This window comes from Rhinoderma darwinii, chromosome 5, assembly GCF_050947455.1.
Source record: "Rhinoderma darwinii isolate aRhiDar2 chromosome 5, aRhiDar2.hap1, whole genome shotgun sequence".
Classification (NCBI taxonomy): domain Eukaryota; kingdom Metazoa; phylum Chordata; class Amphibia; order Anura; family Rhinodermatidae; genus Rhinoderma; species Rhinoderma darwinii.
The window spans coordinates 332,303,449-332,324,963 of NC_134691.1; the positions used below are offsets into that span (position 1 = coordinate 332,303,449).

The following is a 21,515-nucleotide window of genomic DNA, read 5'->3' on the forward strand; positions in this document are numbered from 1 at the left end:
GCAGCTCTGGAGTATAATACAGGATGTAACTCAGGATCAGTACAGGATAAGTAATGTAATGTATGTACACAGTGACTGCACCAGCAGAATAGTGAGTGCAGCTCTGGAGTATAATACAGGATGTAACTCAGGATCAGTACAGGATAAGTAATGTATGTACACAGTGACTCCACCAGCAGAATAGTGAGTGCAGCTCTGGAGTATAATACAGGATGTAACTCAGGATCAGTAGAGGATAAGTAATGTAATGTATGTACACAGTGACTCCACCAGCGGAATAGTGACTGCAGCTCTGGAGTATAATACAGGATGTAACTCGGGATCAGTACAGGATAAGTAATGTAATGTGTGTACACAGTGACTCCACCAGCAGAATAGTGAGTGCAGCTCTGGAGTATAATACAGGATGTAACTCGGGGTCAGTACAGGATAAGTAATGTTATGTATGTACACAGTGACTCCACCAGCAGAATAGTGAGTGCAGCACTGGAGTATAATACAGGATGTAACTCATGATCAGTACAGGATAAGTAATGTATGTACACAGTGACTCCACCAGCAGAATAGTGAGTGCAGCTCTGGAGTATAATACAGGATGTAACTCAGGATCAGTAGAGGATAAGTAATGTAATGTATGTACACAGTGACTCCACCAGCAGAATAGTGAGTGCAGCTCTGGAGTATAATACAGGATGTAACTCGGGGTCAGTACAGGATAAGTAATGTTATGTATGTATACAGTGACTCCACCAGCAGAATAGGGAGTGCAGCTCTGGAGTATAATACAGGATATAACTCAGGATCAGTGCAGGATAAGTAATGTAATGTATGTACACAGTGACTCCACCAGCAGAATAGTGAGTGCAGCTCTGGAGTATAATACAGGATGTAACTCGGGGTCAGTACAGGATAAGTAATGTTATGTATGTACACAGTGACTCCACCAGCAGAATAGGGAGTGCAGCTCTGGAGTATAATACAGGATATAACTCAGGATCAGTGCAGGATAAGTAATGTAATGTATGTACACAGTGACTCCACCAGCAGAATAGTGAGTGCAGCTCTGGAGTATAATACAGGATAAGTAATGTCCTGTATGTAAACACTGACTCAATTTTATTATGTTGGTTTTATGAATTGCAATAAACAGAATGGTCTATCCACAGTATAGGCCTTCAATAGCATGGGAGCTTGTATCCGCACCCACACCTATCAGCTGTTTGAAGTGGCTTCGCTGCTCCGGCATGGGAGAGAGCTGTAATAATGTGCTTTTCCGCTATGAATATGTCGGTGTTGTATAGTATGGTGCGGTGTAAGAAATAAATGGGAAGCGGTGCACGCTGGGCCATTGCAGCCCCTTTAAACAGTTGAACGGCGAGGTTGCCAAGAGTCAGACTCGCACCCGTCAGATAGTAATGCCTATCCTAAGAATAGGCCGTCAATTTTATTTGATCAGACAGCCTGTTTCATTTTCCATCTGGCCAGCGCTGTATGCTGAGACTTGTAGTGCCACAATATCTCTGGAACTCCACCTTGTAGATCTAGTTTTGCCGTTTCTCCCGTGATGCTCGGTGATTAATATTTGCTCTCTATTCTGTCCCTTTTTATACAGAGGAGTTTGTGTTGGCTGCTCAGAGATTTGGTCAAGTTACCCCTATGGAAGTTGACATATTGTTCCAATTAGCAGATTTATACGAGTCGAGGGGGTAAGTAAGACCCGGCACCGTTGTTTTATAAGCTGAAGGAAAATATTAATCTTAATTAGTGTCTTTTCTTACTAAATATACATTTATTTATATTTCATGTATGTATATGTGTTTATAATGCACTGTATAGATATATAATATATAGGGTGTGTTTTACTCAAGGGACAGTAATGATTGTCACGGTTTTTTTTCACAGGCGGATGACCATGGCAGATATTGAACGGATCGCACCTCTAGAAGAGGGGGCATTGCCTTACAACCTGGCAGAAGCTCAGAGACAGGTAAAACTATAAGTCCTATGTCGTGTTACTAGGTGGAGTCTATAGCGTGGCCTATGGAATATGATTGGTACTGGGTAATTGCTCGTACTTATTATTAAGGACATATGATATAGGTTAAACGGGATGTATTAAACACATGGCTGTCTCTGCACAAACAGTGCCACTCTACTTCTATAGGCTGGATGTGGTATTGCAGCTCAGCCTCATTCAAGTGAATCGTACCTGTCCCAGCTGCTCGTACGGATGCGCCCCTGTAAATGTGTAAACAATGAATATATATATATATAGGATATTGCTAGGCTATATACTGTGCAGGTCTAAACCCATGTGACCCTGGCTGATCACTAGAACAAAGTGGTGGCAGTGGTGTGGGGAAAGCATAGTGCCACTTCGCGATCCTGTTGCCTCGACTTTCTTTGGTGTCCTCGTGGACGTCCTTATAATGGAGCGATGAACCGTTCGACCTCTGAAGAAAGCGAACTGGACTCGTAGCGGCACCAGCCTACAGCAATGGCCACTAGTGATCAGCCGGGGTTGCAGCAGTCAGATGCCCCCTATCGTCTTTAATGAGAGAACTGCTTTAAAGCATCTTACAGCTTTAAAGGGGTATTCACAACTTTCAGGCGTTGTCTCATAAGAGACTACCCCTTTCAGAATGCTGTCCCTGTGGCAATCGGCTGATTGCTTCGGGTCCTACTCCCGGCACCCCAGGCAAACAGCTGGTACTGCTGGGGCAAGCTGCGGCCAACCAGGGAATTTAGTAATACATGACCGTCCTTGTAACACAAGGAATGCTTGAGTACGCCAGAAGGGGGAGCCACTTGTTCAGCGCGGATCTCCGTTCTGGCTCATGGAGGGGGGACCTATGACGGAATGAATGAATGTAGTGCGTGACGCAGATGCCTGGCTACCTCTCCATTCATTCTCCGCCTGGTGACCTTTATCCGTTCTAGAGATTGGTGCGGACCCGTATCTTTCAGGCGTTTATGGCATATCCCATGGATATGCCATAAATGTTTGTTTGGAATATCCCTTTAAGGTGTAGACATTGGATATATTTCTTTCTGCCTTTTTATTCACGGTTACTCGCCATAGGGAAACATTGAAGTCGCCCGCTATAAGTCATGGTAATGATCGCTGCTGGGCCCTGGCCTTACTGGAGGGCTGGAGTAATCAGAAATATAATGCAGAACAAACCTCTCCATCTCTTGGCTTTCGGGCATGCTGGGACCTGCAGCTCTACAGTAATTAGAGCTCTGCATTTACGAGATATCTGTACTCCTAACAAGGTCTATCCTTATAGTAGGTGTCCATTCATCACCTATTTGTATTGCACCCCTCGTTCTGGGTGGGTAGTCAGATAGGTCTGTATTTTGGGCTTGTTCCATTATAATCAGTGAGTCGTCATATATGCGGCTCCCTATAGATCTCTTTACACCATCGCCAGAAAGCGGACTGCAGTAATTCACCATTTGGAAGGCTGTGGCCCTTTTTTCATGTCTGTCATCCACAGAGTGGCCCAGAGGACGACCGGGGATAATAACCAAACGGCTTGAATCCTTCTTTACTTCCCAGTCTAGTTCCACGTCCCCATTTCTATATTCCAGGCTACGTTTGATCTCTCCGGCTGTTTTAACTCTGTGTGTGCTGAGGCTTCATACATGTTTCATTCATGTCATTAGGCTGTTCTATAGCGTTCGGTGCCGTGTTTAAGGCTCTTTGCTCTGTAGGAAGCCATTTCTCACTGCGCGCAATTATCTTCAAGGGGCTTTTCATTTGAAAGCACGGCAATTATACATACATCACTTTAATTATGGCTATTAAAGGGACACAGGACGAATTTTTTACATTTTCATAAGTGGCGCATATAGCATCTTGGAAAAGGCCCTTTTACTAAGAAGCATGGTTTTTTTTTTAGTATAGTTTATTTTAAAGAGAAAATGTATAATGCTCTTATGTTCTGAATTGTCAGGAAATATTTATTTTTTTAAGATTCTAGTATTGTACTTTTACTATATCCTGTAGGGCTTTGCAATCAGGATCCCCTTGTATTGTCTCTAGAAGTAAAGCCATGGTGTCATAATTTTTAATTTTGTTTTAATTATATTTATTTTATTTTTTTGTGATTTTTACTGTATGATGATATACCAGCATCTCCGTATATAGATTATCTGGACACGGTGTACTGGTAACGAACATGGCAAACAATATCATATAGGCCAATGAGATGATGGTGGTAGTCTGGGGGCAGTAAAATAAATAAAGTTGTGACCCCCCCGATTGTATCACAGGTCATTTTGTCGCGGCACTTTGTGGTCTCCAAATCGTGATAAACCGGCATGACACAAGAATAGTGCACATCAGATTGATAGGAGTTTACCGATAGTCTGGCACCTGGCGACACATGAAGATTAGGATGAGGTTCTCAAGGCAAGTGATGGATGAGACATTAGAAAGGGAGAGAGTAGGGAGCGGACAACATGTATAAGACGGAGGGAGACCTTTATTTTGCACTATAATATGAATGTCCCTCATATCACAGGGTAGAGAGACATTCGAGAGTGGGACAGACATATTAGAGACTAAAGGAGACTAAAGGAGATGGGCAGGGAGATATTGGAGAGCAATATTGCTATCACTGTCTTGTAATCAGGAGAGGCTTGTTTTTTTTAAAGGGCTTTTCCTCTTAGGACAATCCCTACTTGTTAGACTCCCTTGACAATAAGCTGATTACAAAATATCTGCCTGCTGAGACCCCTAGCGATCAGCTGTGATCTGTGGGGAATCCTGGCAGTAAGTGTTCAGTTTCCCTACAGTGCCACCACAGGGGAAATGTAGTATTGCACAGTTCTCATTCATATCATTGGGTTGTCTGTTTAATACAGGACAGGTCCTACAGAGTGAGAGAAGTTCTTTATAAGTGCTCTCCACTCTGCCCAAGAGATGAGGATCCCGAACAGAGGACCCCCCCCCTATTCTCTCAGAATTCACTAATCAGGTGTATGGAAATGTATTTTCTAAACTGGACAATCACTTTTAAGTATTGGTTTACTATGTGTCGTAGCTCACACTCTGTGTGGAAGACATATTACATAAATAATTGACTGTGATTAGCAATCAGTGGGTGGATAAACTCTTATATCAAAAGGGTAAGGCTTCGTTCACATCTGCGTCAGGACTCGTTCATGGGCTCTGTCGGATTTTTTCGTCAGGGGAACCCATTGACGGAATCCAAACGGAAGCCATAGACTGTTTCCATTTGTCACCATTATGTAAGGGTTCCATCATTTTGACGGAATGAATAGCGCAGTCATCTACGATATTGGTTTAGTCAAAATGACGGAACCCTTACACGACGGTGACAAACGGAAACCATTTGCACCGGAGCCGTCCACCATTGAAGTCAATGGTGATGCAAACCTATGGATTCCGTGTGTTTTCAGTTTGGATTCCCCTGATGGAAAGCTCCAACAGAACCCATGAACGGAGTCCCGACGCAGATGTGAACGAAGCCTTACCCTGTACTTAACCATATTATAAAATAAGGTTTCAGGCCACATCAGATAACCATGAAGGGTTTTGTGCAAAGCTTCCCTTTTTTGTTTTATTTTAGACCTTTATATGTATTGACTTCTATTGTTAATATTGTGTTTTATTTACATTTATTTTCTATAAAATATAGAAAATATAATTAGAACCTGAAATTAAATAGGCTTTTTATGATAAAACCACAGCTGTGGAGGCCAAGTCTGCGCGGAGACGCCTGCTCAAGACCACAGAGGGTTGATGCCGGCTACATTTTGGCAGGCCGGCCCTGATCCAGACCTCTGTCCCGGGGTTTTGCTGTGCGGTTTGAAGGGGGGTGGGGGGGGGGTTTGCTACTTCATTATGCGCTTTTTTTTTTAAATATACCGTGATTTCTGACCTGATGTCTCTGTATAGGCGACTGCTGCTTCTTCAAGAGGCGTTCCAGGTGTGTCAGCTTCCAGGAGAAAGAGCTTGCACTTAGACTGACATGATGGGGCTGAACTTTTTTTTTTTTGTCATGCAATGTTATAGCTGTTTTTGTTGCCATGCACGATCAGCTTTGTGGCGTCTACAAGCACGATTTGCAGTAAATCCGTCTGAATCTGTTCGTTGGAGAGCTGGCATCGTCCTTTTTTTATTTATTTATTTTTCGTTAATTTGAACGCCAGATTACACATAGAATTAATCTAAACAAAATGTTGTTATTTTGTGTAATTGCATATCCTGTTACAGCCTGCATTATACTCCAAAGGTGCGTTCACAACTGCGGGCTTCAGAGCTGAAATCTTTCAGCATTCCCTTTTCAGCGTCAAAACAGGACTTTGCACTTTGAGATGTGTAATATTTACACCAGACCCTGACGTGTGATGTAGGAAAAACCAACTCTCCCACTCATTATAGGAGCTTAGCTAGGCTGTTAGGGGTGTGTCTGACAACAAACTTGCTGACTGTTTCCAATAGCAGAATTGGAATTGCATTTTTGAAATATAATACAGGATTAAACTCTGCATCAGGATAAGATAAGTAATGTATGTACACAGTGACTTCTCCACGAGAATAGTGAGTGCAGCTCCGGAGTATAATACAGGATGTAACCCCGGATCAGTGCAAGATAAGTAATGTAATGTATGTACACAGTGACTCCACTAGCAAAATAGTGAGTGCAGCTCTGGAGTATAATACAATATGTAACTCAGGATCAGTACAGGATAAGTAATGTAATGGATGTACACAGTGACTTCTCCAGCAGAATAGTGAGTGCAGCTATGGAGTATAATACAGGATGTAACTCAGGATCAGTACAGGATAAGTAATGTAATGTATGTACACAGTGACTCCACCAGCAGAATAGTGAGGGCAGCTCTGGAGTATAATACAGGATGTAACTCAGGATCAGTACAGGATAAGTAATGTAATGTATGTACACAGTGACTCCACCAGCAGAATAGTGAGCGCAGCTCTGGAGTATAATACAGGATGTAACTCAGGATCAGTACAGGATAAGTAATGTAATGTATGTACACAGTGACTCCACCAGCAGAATAGTGAGCGCAGCTCTGGAGTATAATACAGGATGTAACTCAGGATCAGTACAGGATAAGTAATGTAATGTATGTACACAGTGATTCCACCAGCAGAATAGTGAGTGCAGCTATGGAGTATAATACAGGATGTAACTCAGGATCAGTACAGGATAAGTAATGTAATGTATGTACACAGTGACTCCACCAGCAGAATAGTGAGGGCAGCTCTGGAGTATAATACAGGATGTAACTCAGGATCAGTACAGGATAAGTAATGTAATGTATGTACACAGTGACTCCTCCAGCAGAATAGTGAGTGCAGCTCTGGAGTATAATACAGGATGTAACTCAGGATCAGTACAGGATAAGTAATGTAATGTATGTACACAGTGACTCCACCAGCAGAATAGTGAGTGCAGCTCTGGAGTATAATACAGTATGTAACTCAGGATCAGTACAGGATAAGTAATGTAATGTATGTACACAGTGACTCCACCAGCAGAATAGTGAGTGCAGCTCTGGAGTATAATACAATATGTTACACCAGATCAGTACAGGATAAGTAATGTGATGTGTTTACAAAGGGACTCAAAGTATTATGTAGATTATTTTTATCTGTACTGTGTAATGGTGTTCACAGATAAGTGTACTGTTTGCGTTTTTGGAAGTATAACTTATATTTACATGTACTTGTGCCAAGGGGATTCTGAATGAGAGCTCAGATCACTGCTTTATTACGCCACATGGGTGGCTTTATTGCATACAATAATTTAATCAACATTTTGGCCTTGTGGTAAGTGGCTGACCAGATGCCCCAATAAACACAGCTAATGTTTAAATCCAATTTTTATGTCAAACATATTTTAAGATTTTTTTTTTTTTTTTTATTTGTATATTAAATAAATAATCCTGAAATTTTGCAGTTTTCACTCTGGCCACTAAGCCTCCATAATAGACTAATCCTTCCTGCTCTGTATAGATCATTTCTCAGCAGTCATTTCCTTATCACAGATAGGATTACACTGACCGGTAACACCTATATATAGATAACACAGGATCCAGCATGTCATAGGTAATGGACACAGCTCACTTCCTGTCCCTCCCTGCACAGTGCCCTTTGCACAGGTCACAGAGCACGCCCACTACACTCTTCCATAGAAGTCAATGAGTTCGCTCTAGTGTATCGTTTGCTATGTCAATGTGGCTGCTGTAAAGCAAGTCTCTAAATGCTGTGAAGAGCAGCTGAGGCAAGATTGCTGCCACCATAATAGTGTTCAGAAAGTAGAATAAAACAAAATGGACAATCAGAAAATGAAAACAGATTGAAAAAAATAATTTCACTGTCTCGTTTTAATTAGTGGGGAAAAAAAAATAATGAAATAAATGATACATTCAATTTAAATGATTGGTTTGCCTTAGAAAACTGTTCTGTGAAAGGATATCAGAATGCCAGTGTTATCCGCGCCTACTGTGCCAATGTGCTTTGTCCTGGAGTTGTATGTGCTGATAAAGTGGGGGTGCAATGTCATCTGCGAGCAACTTCCTATCCCATTACAGCCAGTCACCCATGTAATCACTCCTGCCTGCAAATGATATGCAATGTGGCAACAATGGATCGACAACGAGCTGTATATTCCAGTTTCAACACCCTGAGATGATGCAGATGGTACAGTCCAACCTACACCAATGCCGCCCCCATCTCTGCAGCATCATTGCGTGTCTATGTTCCGGCCCATTGCGCAGGCACCGTGCCCTTCCGTCATTGGTTGCTCCCCAGATATAGATCACAAAGATTATAGAGGATACTGTGACATTATGCAGTGATAGGATAGTTATCTCTGTATTCACAAATGGCGGGTGATAGAAATTCATAGCTTTTATCTATTACGCGTGGTTACCGTGTAGGCCAAAACATTAGCTGGCATAAGCAAGTGGAGGGATTTATTTTGCCATCGCGTTTCGCAATTACCCGTGTGATACTGGCTTCTTTTACGCTGCTCTGCCTTCCCTACAGAAAATAGGTACCTGAGATTATCACATTAATGTCAAACCTGCTTGCCTTGGATCATAGCGACATTCTGGTCCGTGGGCAATACTTTGTGTGTAAAGCACAGAATAGCAATGGCACCGAACTCTGATAGGTCGTCTTACGGTGCGGGGTGTAATCTTCAATGGAAGGCTCAGTCTTGAAAAATGGGTTGGAGAGTTCATTAGAGGTTTTTTTTTTTCTTTTTGTATTTTTTTTTTTTTTACCATGTTACTGCCAGCAAATCACAAAATGTCAGGAATTTTTGCAATGCCTTATGGGAGATATGGCGTTAACGGGGGTGTTTCTCAAGATCAGCATCCCTCCCCCTATTGGATCACCACTGTTATGAATCCATTCCATACAATCCCATTGATCTCAGTGGATGCCATGAAAATCTTCACTGTGTGCGGATAACTACAAGAGATAAAGCTCGACTTGATTCTGGACTAGAAGATCATTGAGAAGGGGTTGTCCAATTTTTATAAATCCTTTTAAAGATAAGGCGGGTGGCGTCTGCCGGGGTGGGGTACATGATCTGTAGATATGTGATCCCTTCAGTATCGATGTGATTTACAGTATATCCATAGAAGTCGATACACATATCCCAGCCATACAGAGCAGATTGTATGAAGAGCATGCAAAATAACACTGCCTCCTCTGTGGGAGCGGTCTGTCGGTTCCAAAATATAGAACCTCCATGTTCAAGTATATTCTGGACATTAGGCCTCCCCCCCCCTAAAGTCCATTTACCCAAATAAGCTAGACTGGCCGGCACGCAGTACCACATTTGTCCTGACGTGGCCACTGCAGGGGAAATGCATATCTGACTGCCTCTTCCCCCGATGATGACCACTGATCGCCGGATTGGCTTTAGTTATAAAAAGGGTTGTAATCATGAGACCATATACAAGTTTTTGCCCTACGCTCAGCGTGTACATCGGGAAAGCTCCTGATTACGATAAACATGTCCATAGAGTTCCATTAGCTCAACGGAGTCCAAAAAAGTGTCCGTTTGGGCTTGTTTGTTTTTTTTTGTGTTCCGTTATGGTGCTTTTCCATCCAACTGGATCCTGCAAAATTGCATGTTACGTTTTATTTTAACACGGAAGCCTAAGCCACAGGCATTCGTCTCAGGCATCCGTTTAACGTATACGTCACAAGCTTTTCAATAGTTTTTCATGACTTCTACGTTAAACAGATGCTATAATAGCCTATGGGTTACCGATGCCTAACAGGGTCGCGAAAGTTCATGACGTATACGTTTAACCTATTCCATAAAAGATAGACGGATGCCGCTGATAGGCCTATGTTTAACATATGCGGGAGCTTATCTAGGCGTGTACATTAAAGCTTGATGAGAATGGGGCCCAGGTTTCTACGTAAACCGCGCTACTATGGTCATTGGGTGGACAGGGAGTACATTAAAAAATGTCACAAACTTGTGATGATTTTTACTTTGAAATCCACACCATGTAACAACTACTTTTTGTATTCTCCTAATTCTTTGTATTTACCCGTATATTGCACATGCTTTTTACACGGTTTTGTTCTAGATACTACAACCACGACCCTTTTTTACTTATTTTTATTTCTTTATACATTTATATTGGAGCTCGTGACTACAATCGCCGGTAATTGATACGTGCGCCGGTGACTTTGTGCAGCACAATAGCAGGTGTCTCATGTTGTCCTTTATTTTTTTTCAAGCATCAAGGCTCAGGAGATGTGTCCCGTACTGTCCTTGTCCAAGTGGCCGAGTCGGCGTACAGATTTGCTCTCGGTTCAATCGCTGGAGGTTAGTCATGGTTGACTGTAGCCATCTTATCTTCATGATCACCACCCTCGTCTTGACTGAGTGCACAATGCTCCCCCTGTCTATTCCCACAGAAGCTCGGCTTCATGGGTCGCTGACCCTGTCAGTGTTTTATGCACCATCCATTGTACTTCATGGCTATTGGAGGGTTGCGAGTTGTACCTATGACTTATCTCTCTCAAAATAAACTTAATAAATGCAGAACAACTTACTGTTCGGTTTTAATAAAGTCTCGGAGGAGCATTTAATGTAACCTCATTAAGTTTTATGAAACACGTGCACTTAAGATAATGGTGTCTTGTAACCACTGAATTACTTTTTTTTTTTCTCCTTTCTCGATCCAATAAGCTGTTGGCGCCACTGCCGTTTACCCCATCGACTTGGTCAAAACGAGAATGCAGAACCAGAGATCTACTGGATCGTTTGTAGGGGAGCTCATGTACAAGAACAGCTTTGACTGTTTTAAGAAAGTATTGCGGTACGAAGGCTTTTTTGGACTTTACAGAGGTCAGTCATACCCCTTTTGTTTCCTCAGACTAGTGATGACCAGCCATTTACTCTTGGAGCCATATTTTCTTCTACATCTCTTAGTAGACTAGTTATTGGCCACCACCATAAAATATATTAATAGATATTGGCCAATGGCACCACTTCAGAAGTACTGACTAAGAAGTTGCCTTAAAGAGGCTCCGTCACCAGATTATCAAATCCCTATCTCCTATTGAATATGATCGGCGCTGCAATGTAGATAACAGCAAAGTTGTTTTTTTAAAAAACGATCATTTTTGCCCAAGTTATGAGCAATTTTATATTTATGCAAATGAGCTTTTCAATGGACAACTGGGCGTGTTTTCTCGTTTTACCAACTGGGCGTGTATTGTGTTTTTACCAACTGAGCGTTGTGAATAGAAGTGTATGACGCTGCCAAATCAGCATCATACACTTCTCATCGTTCCCACCCAGCTTCTTTCACTAAAGACAAACAGCGTGACGTCACCCACAGGTCCTTCAACCTTGTCGTCGGACAAAGAAGTTACATCGGCTCCAGGTGTCCAAAAGGTTAATATGCTCATCTCTAGGGAGTTTGCTATGCTTACCTGCACATACCCTGCACTGTACCCTCTGACGCCTGGAGCTGATGTGTCTTCTCTCTTCCGACGCCAATTTTGAAGGACCTGTGGGTGACGTCACGCTGTGTGTCTGCAGTGAAAGAAGCTGGGTGGGAACGATGAGAAGTGTATGACGCTGATTTGTCACTGATTGGTCAGCCTCATACACGTCTCTACACAACGCCCAGTTGGTAAAACAAGAAAACACGCCCAGTTGTCCATTGAAAAGCTAATTTGCATAAATATAAAATTGCTCATAACTTGGGCAAAAATGATCGTTTTAAAAAAAACAAACAAAAAAAGCTTTGCTGTTATCTACATTGGAGCGCCGATCACATGCAATAGGAGATAGGGATTGATAATCTGGTGACAGAGCCTCTTTAACCCTTTCACGACCAATAACGAAAATGAACGTCATGGTCGGCTGCTAGTTCCTGCACCATGACGTTCATTTTCGTCAGTATTTCAAACTGTCACTCTGTATAAACACAGAGTGACAGGCGCGCGCTGACAGCTGTCACTTCAGTCTCGTCGGACAGCGGACTATCGCCGCTGCTTTCGGCAATTAACCCCTTAAGTGCGGCGACGGATTGCAGTCGCCGCATTTAAGTGGTTTGAAGCACATCGGCAGCCCCCACGAAGTGATCGTGGGGGCTACCGATGCTTGTCGTGGCAATCGGAGGTCAGACAATGACCTCCGGGTTGCCATGTACGGAAGCCTCGGAGGAGCAGCCTCCGGCCGTTCCTCGGCTTCCTGTCAGAGTGACAGTCACGTCACAATGACAGTTAGTACATTACACTACGTGTGTAGTGTAATGTACTCTAGCAGCGATCAAAGCTGCAAGACTAAGTGTCCCCTAGTGGGACAAGTGAAAAAAGTAATAAAAATGTTTTAAAAAAAGTGTAAAAATAAAAGTTATAAGTTCTATAAACACAAAATGCTTTTTTTTCCTATAATAAGACTTTTATTATAGAAAAAAAATGAACACGTTAAAAAAAGTACACATATTTTGTATCACCGCGTTCGTAACGACCCCAACTATAAAACTGTAATGTTCTTTTTACCGCACGATGAACACCCCAAAAAAAACAATAATAAACTACGACAGAATCGCAATTTTTTTGGTCACCACCGCTCCCTAAATAAAGAATAAAAAGTGATCAAAAAGTCGCATGTACCTGAAAATAGTACCAATAAAAACTTATATCTGTCCCGCAAAAAACAAGCCCTTACACAGCTTATTTGACTAAAAAATTTAAAAATTATCTCTCCCAGAATATGGTGACACAGAAAATTATTTTTTTTTATAAATAAGTGATTTTATTGTGCAAACGCTAAAAAAAAGGACCAAACCTATATACATATGGTATCGCCGTAATCGTACAAACACGCAGAATAAAGTAAAAATGTCACTTCTAGCGTACGGTGAGCGCCGCAAAAAGAAAACCTAAAAAACTGTGTCAGAATTCCTGTTTTTTGGTCAGGATTGCAAAAAAATTGAATAAAAAGTGATCAAAAAAAAAAATCGCATGTACCCCAAAATGGTACCAATGAAAAGTACAGATTGTCCCGCAACAAATAATCCCTCACACGTCTCCGGTGGTGAAAAAATAAAAAAGTTCTGGCTCTCCGAATATGGCGATGCAAAATGTGCAGAGTGTTCAAAAAGCGGATAAGATTGGGCGCCATTTATCAGTGCGACACCGGGCACACATCTATGAATTATTTATTTACCGCATTATTATACCCTCTTATTATGCCCTGATGTACCCTACCCATCTTACATACGCCCCCACATTATAAACTGAAACACCAGTAAAACCCCAAACAAAACTACTACCAAGCAAAATCTGCGCTCCAAAAGCTAAATGGCGCTCCCTTCCTTCTGAGCCCTGCAGCGTGCCCAAACAGCCGTTTGCGCCCACACATATGGCATCGCCATACCCGAGAGAACCCGCTTAACGTTTTATGAGGTATTTGTTTTCTGTGGCACAAACTGGGCACAACATATTATGCACTAAAATGGCGTATCAGTGGAAAGTTGCAATTTTTACTTTGAACCATCCACTGTGCATTAACCCCTTTGCGCACTATGACTTAATTGCCCGTCATGGTGCGGGGGTTGATGTATGGAGCCGGCACACATGCTGTGCCCGCTCCATACGCTGCGGGTGGCGGCTGCGTATTACAGCTGACACCCGGGACTAACGGACAGGTACAGCGATCGATCTGTTACAGAAGCCTGTAAGAATAACAATATACTGCAATACATTAGTATTGCAGTGTATTGTACCTGTGATCCAATGATCGCTGGATCAAGTCCCCTAAGGGGATTGATTAATAAATTGTGTAGAAGAATTAAAGTTATTAGTAGTGAGAATTTTTTTTTTTAAAGTAAAAAAAAAAACACCTTTTCCCATTTTTCTTCTAAAGTAATGTAAAAAAAAATGAACAAAATTGGTATCGCTACGTCCGTAAAAGTCCGAACTATTACAATATACCATTATTTAATTTGCACAGTGCACACCTTAAAAAAAAATTATAATTGAAACCGCCAAAATCGCAGTTTTTTTTTTTGTCACCTTCGCTCTAAAAAAAAAAAATGTAATACAACTTTTGAATCACTTTTTAAGTACCAAAAAATGGTACCAATAAAAACTGCAGCTCCTCCCGCAACAAATAAGCCCCCACACCGCTCTATTGATGGAAAAATAAAAAAGTTATGGCTCTTGGAAAGCGGGGAGTGAAAATCTAAAATAAGAAAGCAAAAAATGGATCAGTCCTGAAAGGGTTAATTCATTTCTAATGAAAAAACGTATGACCCCATGTGGGGTATTTCTGTACTCGGGAGAAATTGCTTTATGAAAATTGTTGTTTTTTTTCCCTCCTTTATCCCTTGTGAAAATGAGAAAATTCAACATTTTAGTGGAAAAAATTTTAATATTAATTTTCGCGCCCCAATTCTAATAGTCTGCAAAAGACCCGTGGGGTCTAAATGCTCACTATACCCCTAGAAAAACTCCTTGAAGCTTTTTCCAAAATGTGGTCACTTTTGGTGGGTTTCCACTGTTTTGGTCCCTCCAGTGCATTCCAAATGCGACATGGCACCGAAAACCATTCCAGCAAAATCATAAATCCAAATGGCGCTCCTTCCCTTCTGAGCCCTGCTGTGGGTCCAAACAGCTGTCTGGATATGTCGTTTATGGGCAGTTTCTATCGTTCTGGCAGCTCAAAGCTTCTCCAAATGTACAGTGGGGCCTAAAACATTTTCAAGCAAAATATGAGTCCTGAAAGCCTCCGGGTGCGCCCTTCCTTTTGGGTCCTGCCGTGTGTCCAGGCAACACATTAGGGCCACAATGTGGGTATTTTTGAAAACAGGAGAAACAGGGTGATATATTTTGGGGTCTGTTTCTTCATTCTCATGTTCGCTTTACAAAGAAATCGGTCTTCAAACTGACACTTTTATGAAAAAAAGTGAAATAATTTTTTTTTTTCACCTGCTATGTATTAAATTTAGCAAAAAACTGTGGGGTCAAAATACTTACTATACCCCTAATTAAATACCTTATGGGGTCTAGTTTTCTAAATGGGGTCATTTGTGGGGGTTTCCATCACTCTGAGACCTATGAGCCTCTGAAAACCTGGCTTGGTGCAGGAAAACAAAATGTACTTACAAATTGAATAATAATTTTATAAATTTTGAAGTCCTCTAAATTGCTGAAAATTTATTTTATTTTTTTCAAAAGTGCTGCCAAAATAGAGTAAAGAGATGGAAATATCTATTTAATTAAAAAAATTGTACAGTATTTGTGTACATATGTGACATATTGCAGTTAAAAATAGGGACAAATGGTAATTTTTACAAAATTTCTTCCATTTTTCTATTTTTTAATTAATTTCCGTAAATCGTATCAGTCTACTTTTACCACTAAAATAAAGTACAACATGTGACGAAAAAACAATGTCAGAATTACTTGGATATTCAAAACTTTCACAGAGTTATTCTCTGATAAGTTCAGACATACCAGATTTGACAAATCTGGCTTGGTCATTAAGGCCCAAACAGGCCCGGTCATTAAGGGGTTAAACTCCTTTTCATTTGTTTGTCAAGGGTGGGAATGGCCATGAACTGTCTGGTACCTGGACTTTATATTTATTTACCGTATATAGACCAATCAGCAAAAACATAATCACAGACAGGTGAAGTGAATGACCTTTATTAAACACCATAGTAACCAGATCATCAAAGGGGGGAGGGGATATATTAGGCAGCAAGTGACCAGTCCGTTCTTGAAGTTCATGTCGGATCAGGAAAAATTGGCAAGTGTAAGAATCTGAGCGACTGGGACAAGCGCTAAATTGTGCTGACTAGACGACTGGGTCACAGCATCCACAAAATTGCGGGTCTTGTGGGATGTTCCTGGTATGCAGTGGTTAGTACCGACCAAAAGTGGTTCAAGGGAGGTAAACGGCAACAGGGTCATGGGCGTCCAAGGCTGATTGATGCACGTGGGGAGTGAAGGCTAGACAGTCTGGTCGCATCCCACCGAAGAGCTACTGTAGCACAAATGGCTGAATATGTTACTGATGGCTATGATAGAAAGATGTCAGAACACGCAGAACATCGCAGCTTGCTGTGTACCCGCAGACTGGTCAGAGTGCCCATGTGACCCCTGCCCACCGGCGAAAGCGCCTACAATGGGCATGTGAGCATCAAAACTGGAGCGTGGGGCAATGGAAGAAGGATAATGCAATAGTTCAGGAATGGTTTGAGGAACATGACAAAGACTACAAGGTGATGACTCGGCCTCCAAATTCTCCAGATCTCAATCTGATCGATCATCTGAGGGATGTGTTGGAAAAACAAGTCCGATCCATGGAGGCCGCACCTCTCAACTTAAAGGGGTTGTCCGCTACTGAACAACTGATGACCTATCCACCGGATAGGTTATCAGTATATCATCGGTGCGGGTCCGACACTCTGACCCCGCACTGTTAAACCGCTCCGGCTGCCTCCGGGCATAGGATGTTATGGCGATTATGTGATGTATGGAGCCGGAAGCAGTTGGCTCCATACACAGCATAGCGGCCGAACTGCAGCTCTGCTCATATTCACTTGAATACCGCAGCTCGGCCGCTATTCAGAAGGCGGAGCCAACTGCTTCTGGCATGTACGTCCGGTGCTCTGAGGCAGCCGGAGCGGCTTAACGGTGCGGGTTCTGGGTATCTGACCCCCAAAGATCATGTACTGTTGACCTATCCGGTGAATAGTGGACAATCCCTTTAAAGGATCTGCTGCAAACTACTTGTGCCAGATACCACTGGAACCTTTAAAGGTCTAGTGGAGTCCATGCCTCGATGGGTAAGAGCCGTTTTTGGTGGCACGAGGGCGACCTACACAATACTTTGCAGGTGGTTGTAATGTTACAGCTGATCGGTTTATAGGTTGGATTTCGACTTAATTCACCTATAGATCAACCATAATGCTCAAAAAATGTAACATCCATTGTTTGTAAGCCTATGCTTAAATATTCGGGAAACCTATAGCCCAGCAAACTCCGGGTGTCTCATGTCTACAAAAAATCTCCAGAGAAGTCCATCTTCATTTCCCCAAACATTATCGTACTGTGTTATTTGGATCTCTTCAGTGGAATATACCAGTCCATAAAATGAGGCAATTGCTATAGTAGGTGCTCCTTCCGTCTTTAGCTCAGACTGTTGAGGCCCGTATGGACTCGTTGGAGTCATGTGACATATTTCAGTCAGATTGAATCTTATGGCAATGCCGTTAACATTAGTTCGGAGGTCTCTGATCTTAAGGCCAGGATCACACTCAAGAGTTTAGATGCAGTTTTTGGTGCAGTTTTATGAGCCAAAAGCTGGAGTGGGAAAAAAAAATAAAGATGCATCAGTCTTTTTTCTTTATAACTTTCCTGCTGTTGGAGCCACTTCTGGCTTTAGCTAAAATAAACTCCGCTAAAAACTGCATCAAAACTGTGTGTGTGTGTGAACATGGTTTAAAACCTGAAGGCCTTGGACCTCCGGGGCCAACGTGGGCTCTAAAAGAGATTGCATCGCCTTGTGTGCTGGGTCAAACTTATTATTTTTATTACTTTTTTCTCTAATAATAAAAATAATACATATGTTATGTCCTGGAAAACCAAAGGGTCACTTAAAATAGGTTATATCACAGAAGTTTTCCTCCCAGTAACCATTATACGTCCCCTGGGGCTGTGTATAAGTGCGATGTGGCATATAGGTCTATATAAGATGAGCTCTTTTTAATTGGGATGATCTAATCTAAATAAAAATAAAACATCCTGATAACTGGTGATCCGGCCAGCGATCGGCAGACTCCCAGATTGGAGTAAACTTTACAAGATGTTACGTATCACAAAAGCAGAAATTATTTGGAACCCTCCACCTAGTAACAAAAACTAAATCTGCCCGGACTGTAAATATTCACCTTAAATCGACCTCACAAATCCCCCCCCCCCCCCTCTCTAAAAATAAATAAATACAATTTTCCTCCGCACTATATTTGTAACGGGTCCATAAAGTAAATTAAATATGCAAAATGATGAAAAATGTCATAAAAAAAAGCTTTAATGAAAACTAAACAGCAACGTTAAAACCCGTGAAAATACAGACGTGAAAAGGAAATGACATCAGACGGGGGGTTTTGCGGTCTCCATTCAGCTGATTTATGTCCTTCACATCTACCCCCCCCCCCCCCCTCCTACGTCTCAATTATTCATAATCTATGTTCCTTGCCAAAGTGTTTGGATTATGAAGATGATGGGATTTCCTTTGCTAAATATTTCACTTTCTGGCTTCTTGAGCCATTCGGGTTCGCAGGCCGACCCTATAATCTCCTTGTTGCATCGCCGCTGATTACGGACGCCCTTTGCAGGACGCATTTCCTTACGTCTTGGTGAGCTGGCAGGCCAGTGGTCAGGTTCTCTTTGCTTAAACCTGTACTAAAGGGAAATAAATAAAGTGCATAATGAGAGTAGTGGGTCTGGAGTCGTGAAATGCCGACACGTTTTGCAAGTTCATGCGTTGGGATTCTGCATATCCTCCTGCCCAGAAAGGTCATAGTGACTATAGGGCTGTGTGTGGTTCCTTCATCAGGGGATTAGCACCCCATGTGCATTGATTTCTCTGGATAGAGGGACAGCGTTCACAGGTGGGCTTACCAACTTATTGTGGGGAAGTCCTGGTGGGATCACCTCCAGTGAAAGGAGCGTTTTGTTCTAAAGTTGTAAATCTTCACATGATCCGTGGTGTTAGGGTACGAGAAGTTCATAAAATTTACCTGATACTGCTAAGGACTTGGTCCACCTTCTTTTAGAGACCCTATGATATTCAAACAAAGGCATTTTAGGGTTTTTTTGTTTTAATTTTTTTATTTAATTTTTTTTTGAGGTTTTTTTGGTTTTTAATATGTAAAAAAAAAATTGTTCCCACAAAGTCCATATAAGGAGCCTGATGGGGTGGGAATCCATGGCAGATCTGTCTTAACATAAAATGCCTCTTTTTTTTTTCTGGGATGTTTTGTCTTTTATTTTTGCTTTTTGTTTTTTTTGTTTTTTTAATTTAGATTTAAAACATAAAAAATAAATTTTTAAGGCTGGATTTACACAGGATGGTAATGCTGCAGATTTTCCACAGCGTTTACGCTTCAGGATCTGCATGTTTTATGTGCATATTTTGCTGTGGATTTCACCCCTTCTACAGTAAATAGAATAAAATATGCAGTGAACGTCCGGAACAGAATGAGCGCGCTGCGATTTTGAAAATCCTGATTTCCGTCTGAAAGATGTTCAGCAACATGTGGATGAGATTTGTTAAAGCCTCGTCCACACGGCTGGGACTTTAATCCGCTGCAGTTTTTCTTGCACCGCAAATCTGCAGCATTTCCATCCCGCGTGAATCCAGCCTAACTTGGGTGAGGAAACGTATGTACATCACACCATTCCCACCCACAACTTTCCGAAGCTGCTGTATGCCTCCGGCATTATAACTAGAAGTGCTACAGGACAGCTTGGAAGGGCGTAGGTGCCTGGCGTTGGAAATTGGGCTATGCTCCCAGCGTGGGCAACATGGCAATACATGGAATTATTAGATTCTCTCACCTCCTTAGTATTGTGCAGAGATTTGTGAGCTATTACCAGGGTCAACACGGTGAGCTTGATGCTATGCATACCCGAAACTGCAAAAAAATAAAATTGAAGGGTTCCCACCAGTGTTAACCCACTCTGTGTGAATGTCCGCCCTTGTACACCACTTTTATTTTTTTACTACTGTTATTTAAGAATACTACAATTCTGTAATTTCTTCATATACATTAAAAAGGTTGGAGCTCCGTTACAGATTTCCAAATCCCTTGTATAATCATTCCAGTAAATAAATTAAACAAATCTGACTGCCTGTAGCTACCCCTAGGGGGAGCTCTACTGCATATGCATTTATACAGCTCCTATTGAATTCAACTATACATCTGCATGCAGACAGCTCCCCCTAGTGGTAGCTGCTGGCAAACAAAAATTGTATCATTTAACTCTTGCAGCGACATTGGAGCAATGTAACAGAAAAACAGCTGAAACACTTGTTAAATATGTTATAGAATTAAACACGGAATTTTAGACTAATTTATTTTGCCGGAAGATGAAGTTAAATATCGGATCTTTATCTGAACAGGTCTTCTGCCTCAGCTGCTAGGAGTTGCACCAGAGAAAGCTATTAAGCTAACCGTAAGTAACATATTTGCAAATATACAATTTGTCTTTACATGAGGGGGGGGGAATAGGCGAATGTCTTTACGTTGTGAATGAAATCTTTTATATTGCGCAATATTCGGGAAAGGGAACCTGAGCATTTTCTTGCACTGTTCCTTTTACAACCATTTTTGTATATTTACCAGTGAATCTAAAATAAGAAAGCAGCTCTGCAAATAGTCTTTATTTAAAAAAATAAATGAAAATCTCCTGTTTTGGCTATACAGCTCCCATGCTGGCGTATGTTTCTCCATGGTTACAGACTACAGCCACAAACCCTGTATAATCTTACCTTGTAGTCCTATTACTCCCCTCCCTTATCCCGTCTATTCAGATTGGGAGGGACAGGGAGTGGAGTAACGCTACAGGTTCAGACTACACAGGGTTTGTTTGTAGTCTGCAGTCATGGAGACCTATAAGTATAGGCTAAACATTAGGACTTTTTTTTTTTTTAATAAAGACTATTTGTACAGCTGCCGCAGTTTTTATTTTACATGCATTAGAAAAAAAAAATATGGTTGCATAGGTGGACGTACCCTTTCTGTAAAAAGAAAAAAAATCCTGTTTTTTGTAGCACCCTTTGCTGTATAGATTGGGAGCAGAGTCATCTCATTATCATTAGTGGGTGAGTTAAGGGGGTTTTACACTGGGCGATTATAGTGCAGACGAGCGTTCATACAATGCTAGTTACCGATGATTGCCTTGTGTAAAAAGGGCAGCGATCAGCAGATGAACAAGCAAATGC

General features: G+C 41.7%; 1 protein-coding gene across 1 annotated transcript in view; it reads left to right on the top strand.

Moving 5' to 3' along the window:
- SLC25A13 (solute carrier family 25 member 13) overlaps positions 1 to 21,515 on the top strand; it is a 117,462-nt gene that overhangs the window by 57,979 nt on the left and 37,968 nt on the right. The window contains exons 8-12 of the mRNA XM_075827743.1: positions 1,613 to 1,706; positions 1,903 to 1,987; positions 10,775 to 10,862; positions 11,229 to 11,387; positions 20,694 to 20,746. Coding sequence (XP_075683858.1) covers positions 1,613 to 1,706; positions 1,903 to 1,987; positions 10,775 to 10,862; positions 11,229 to 11,387; positions 20,694 to 20,746 — 479 coding nt within the window. The remainder of the gene's footprint in view (positions 1 to 1,612; positions 1,707 to 1,902; positions 1,988 to 10,774; positions 10,863 to 11,228; positions 11,388 to 20,693; positions 20,747 to 21,515) is intronic.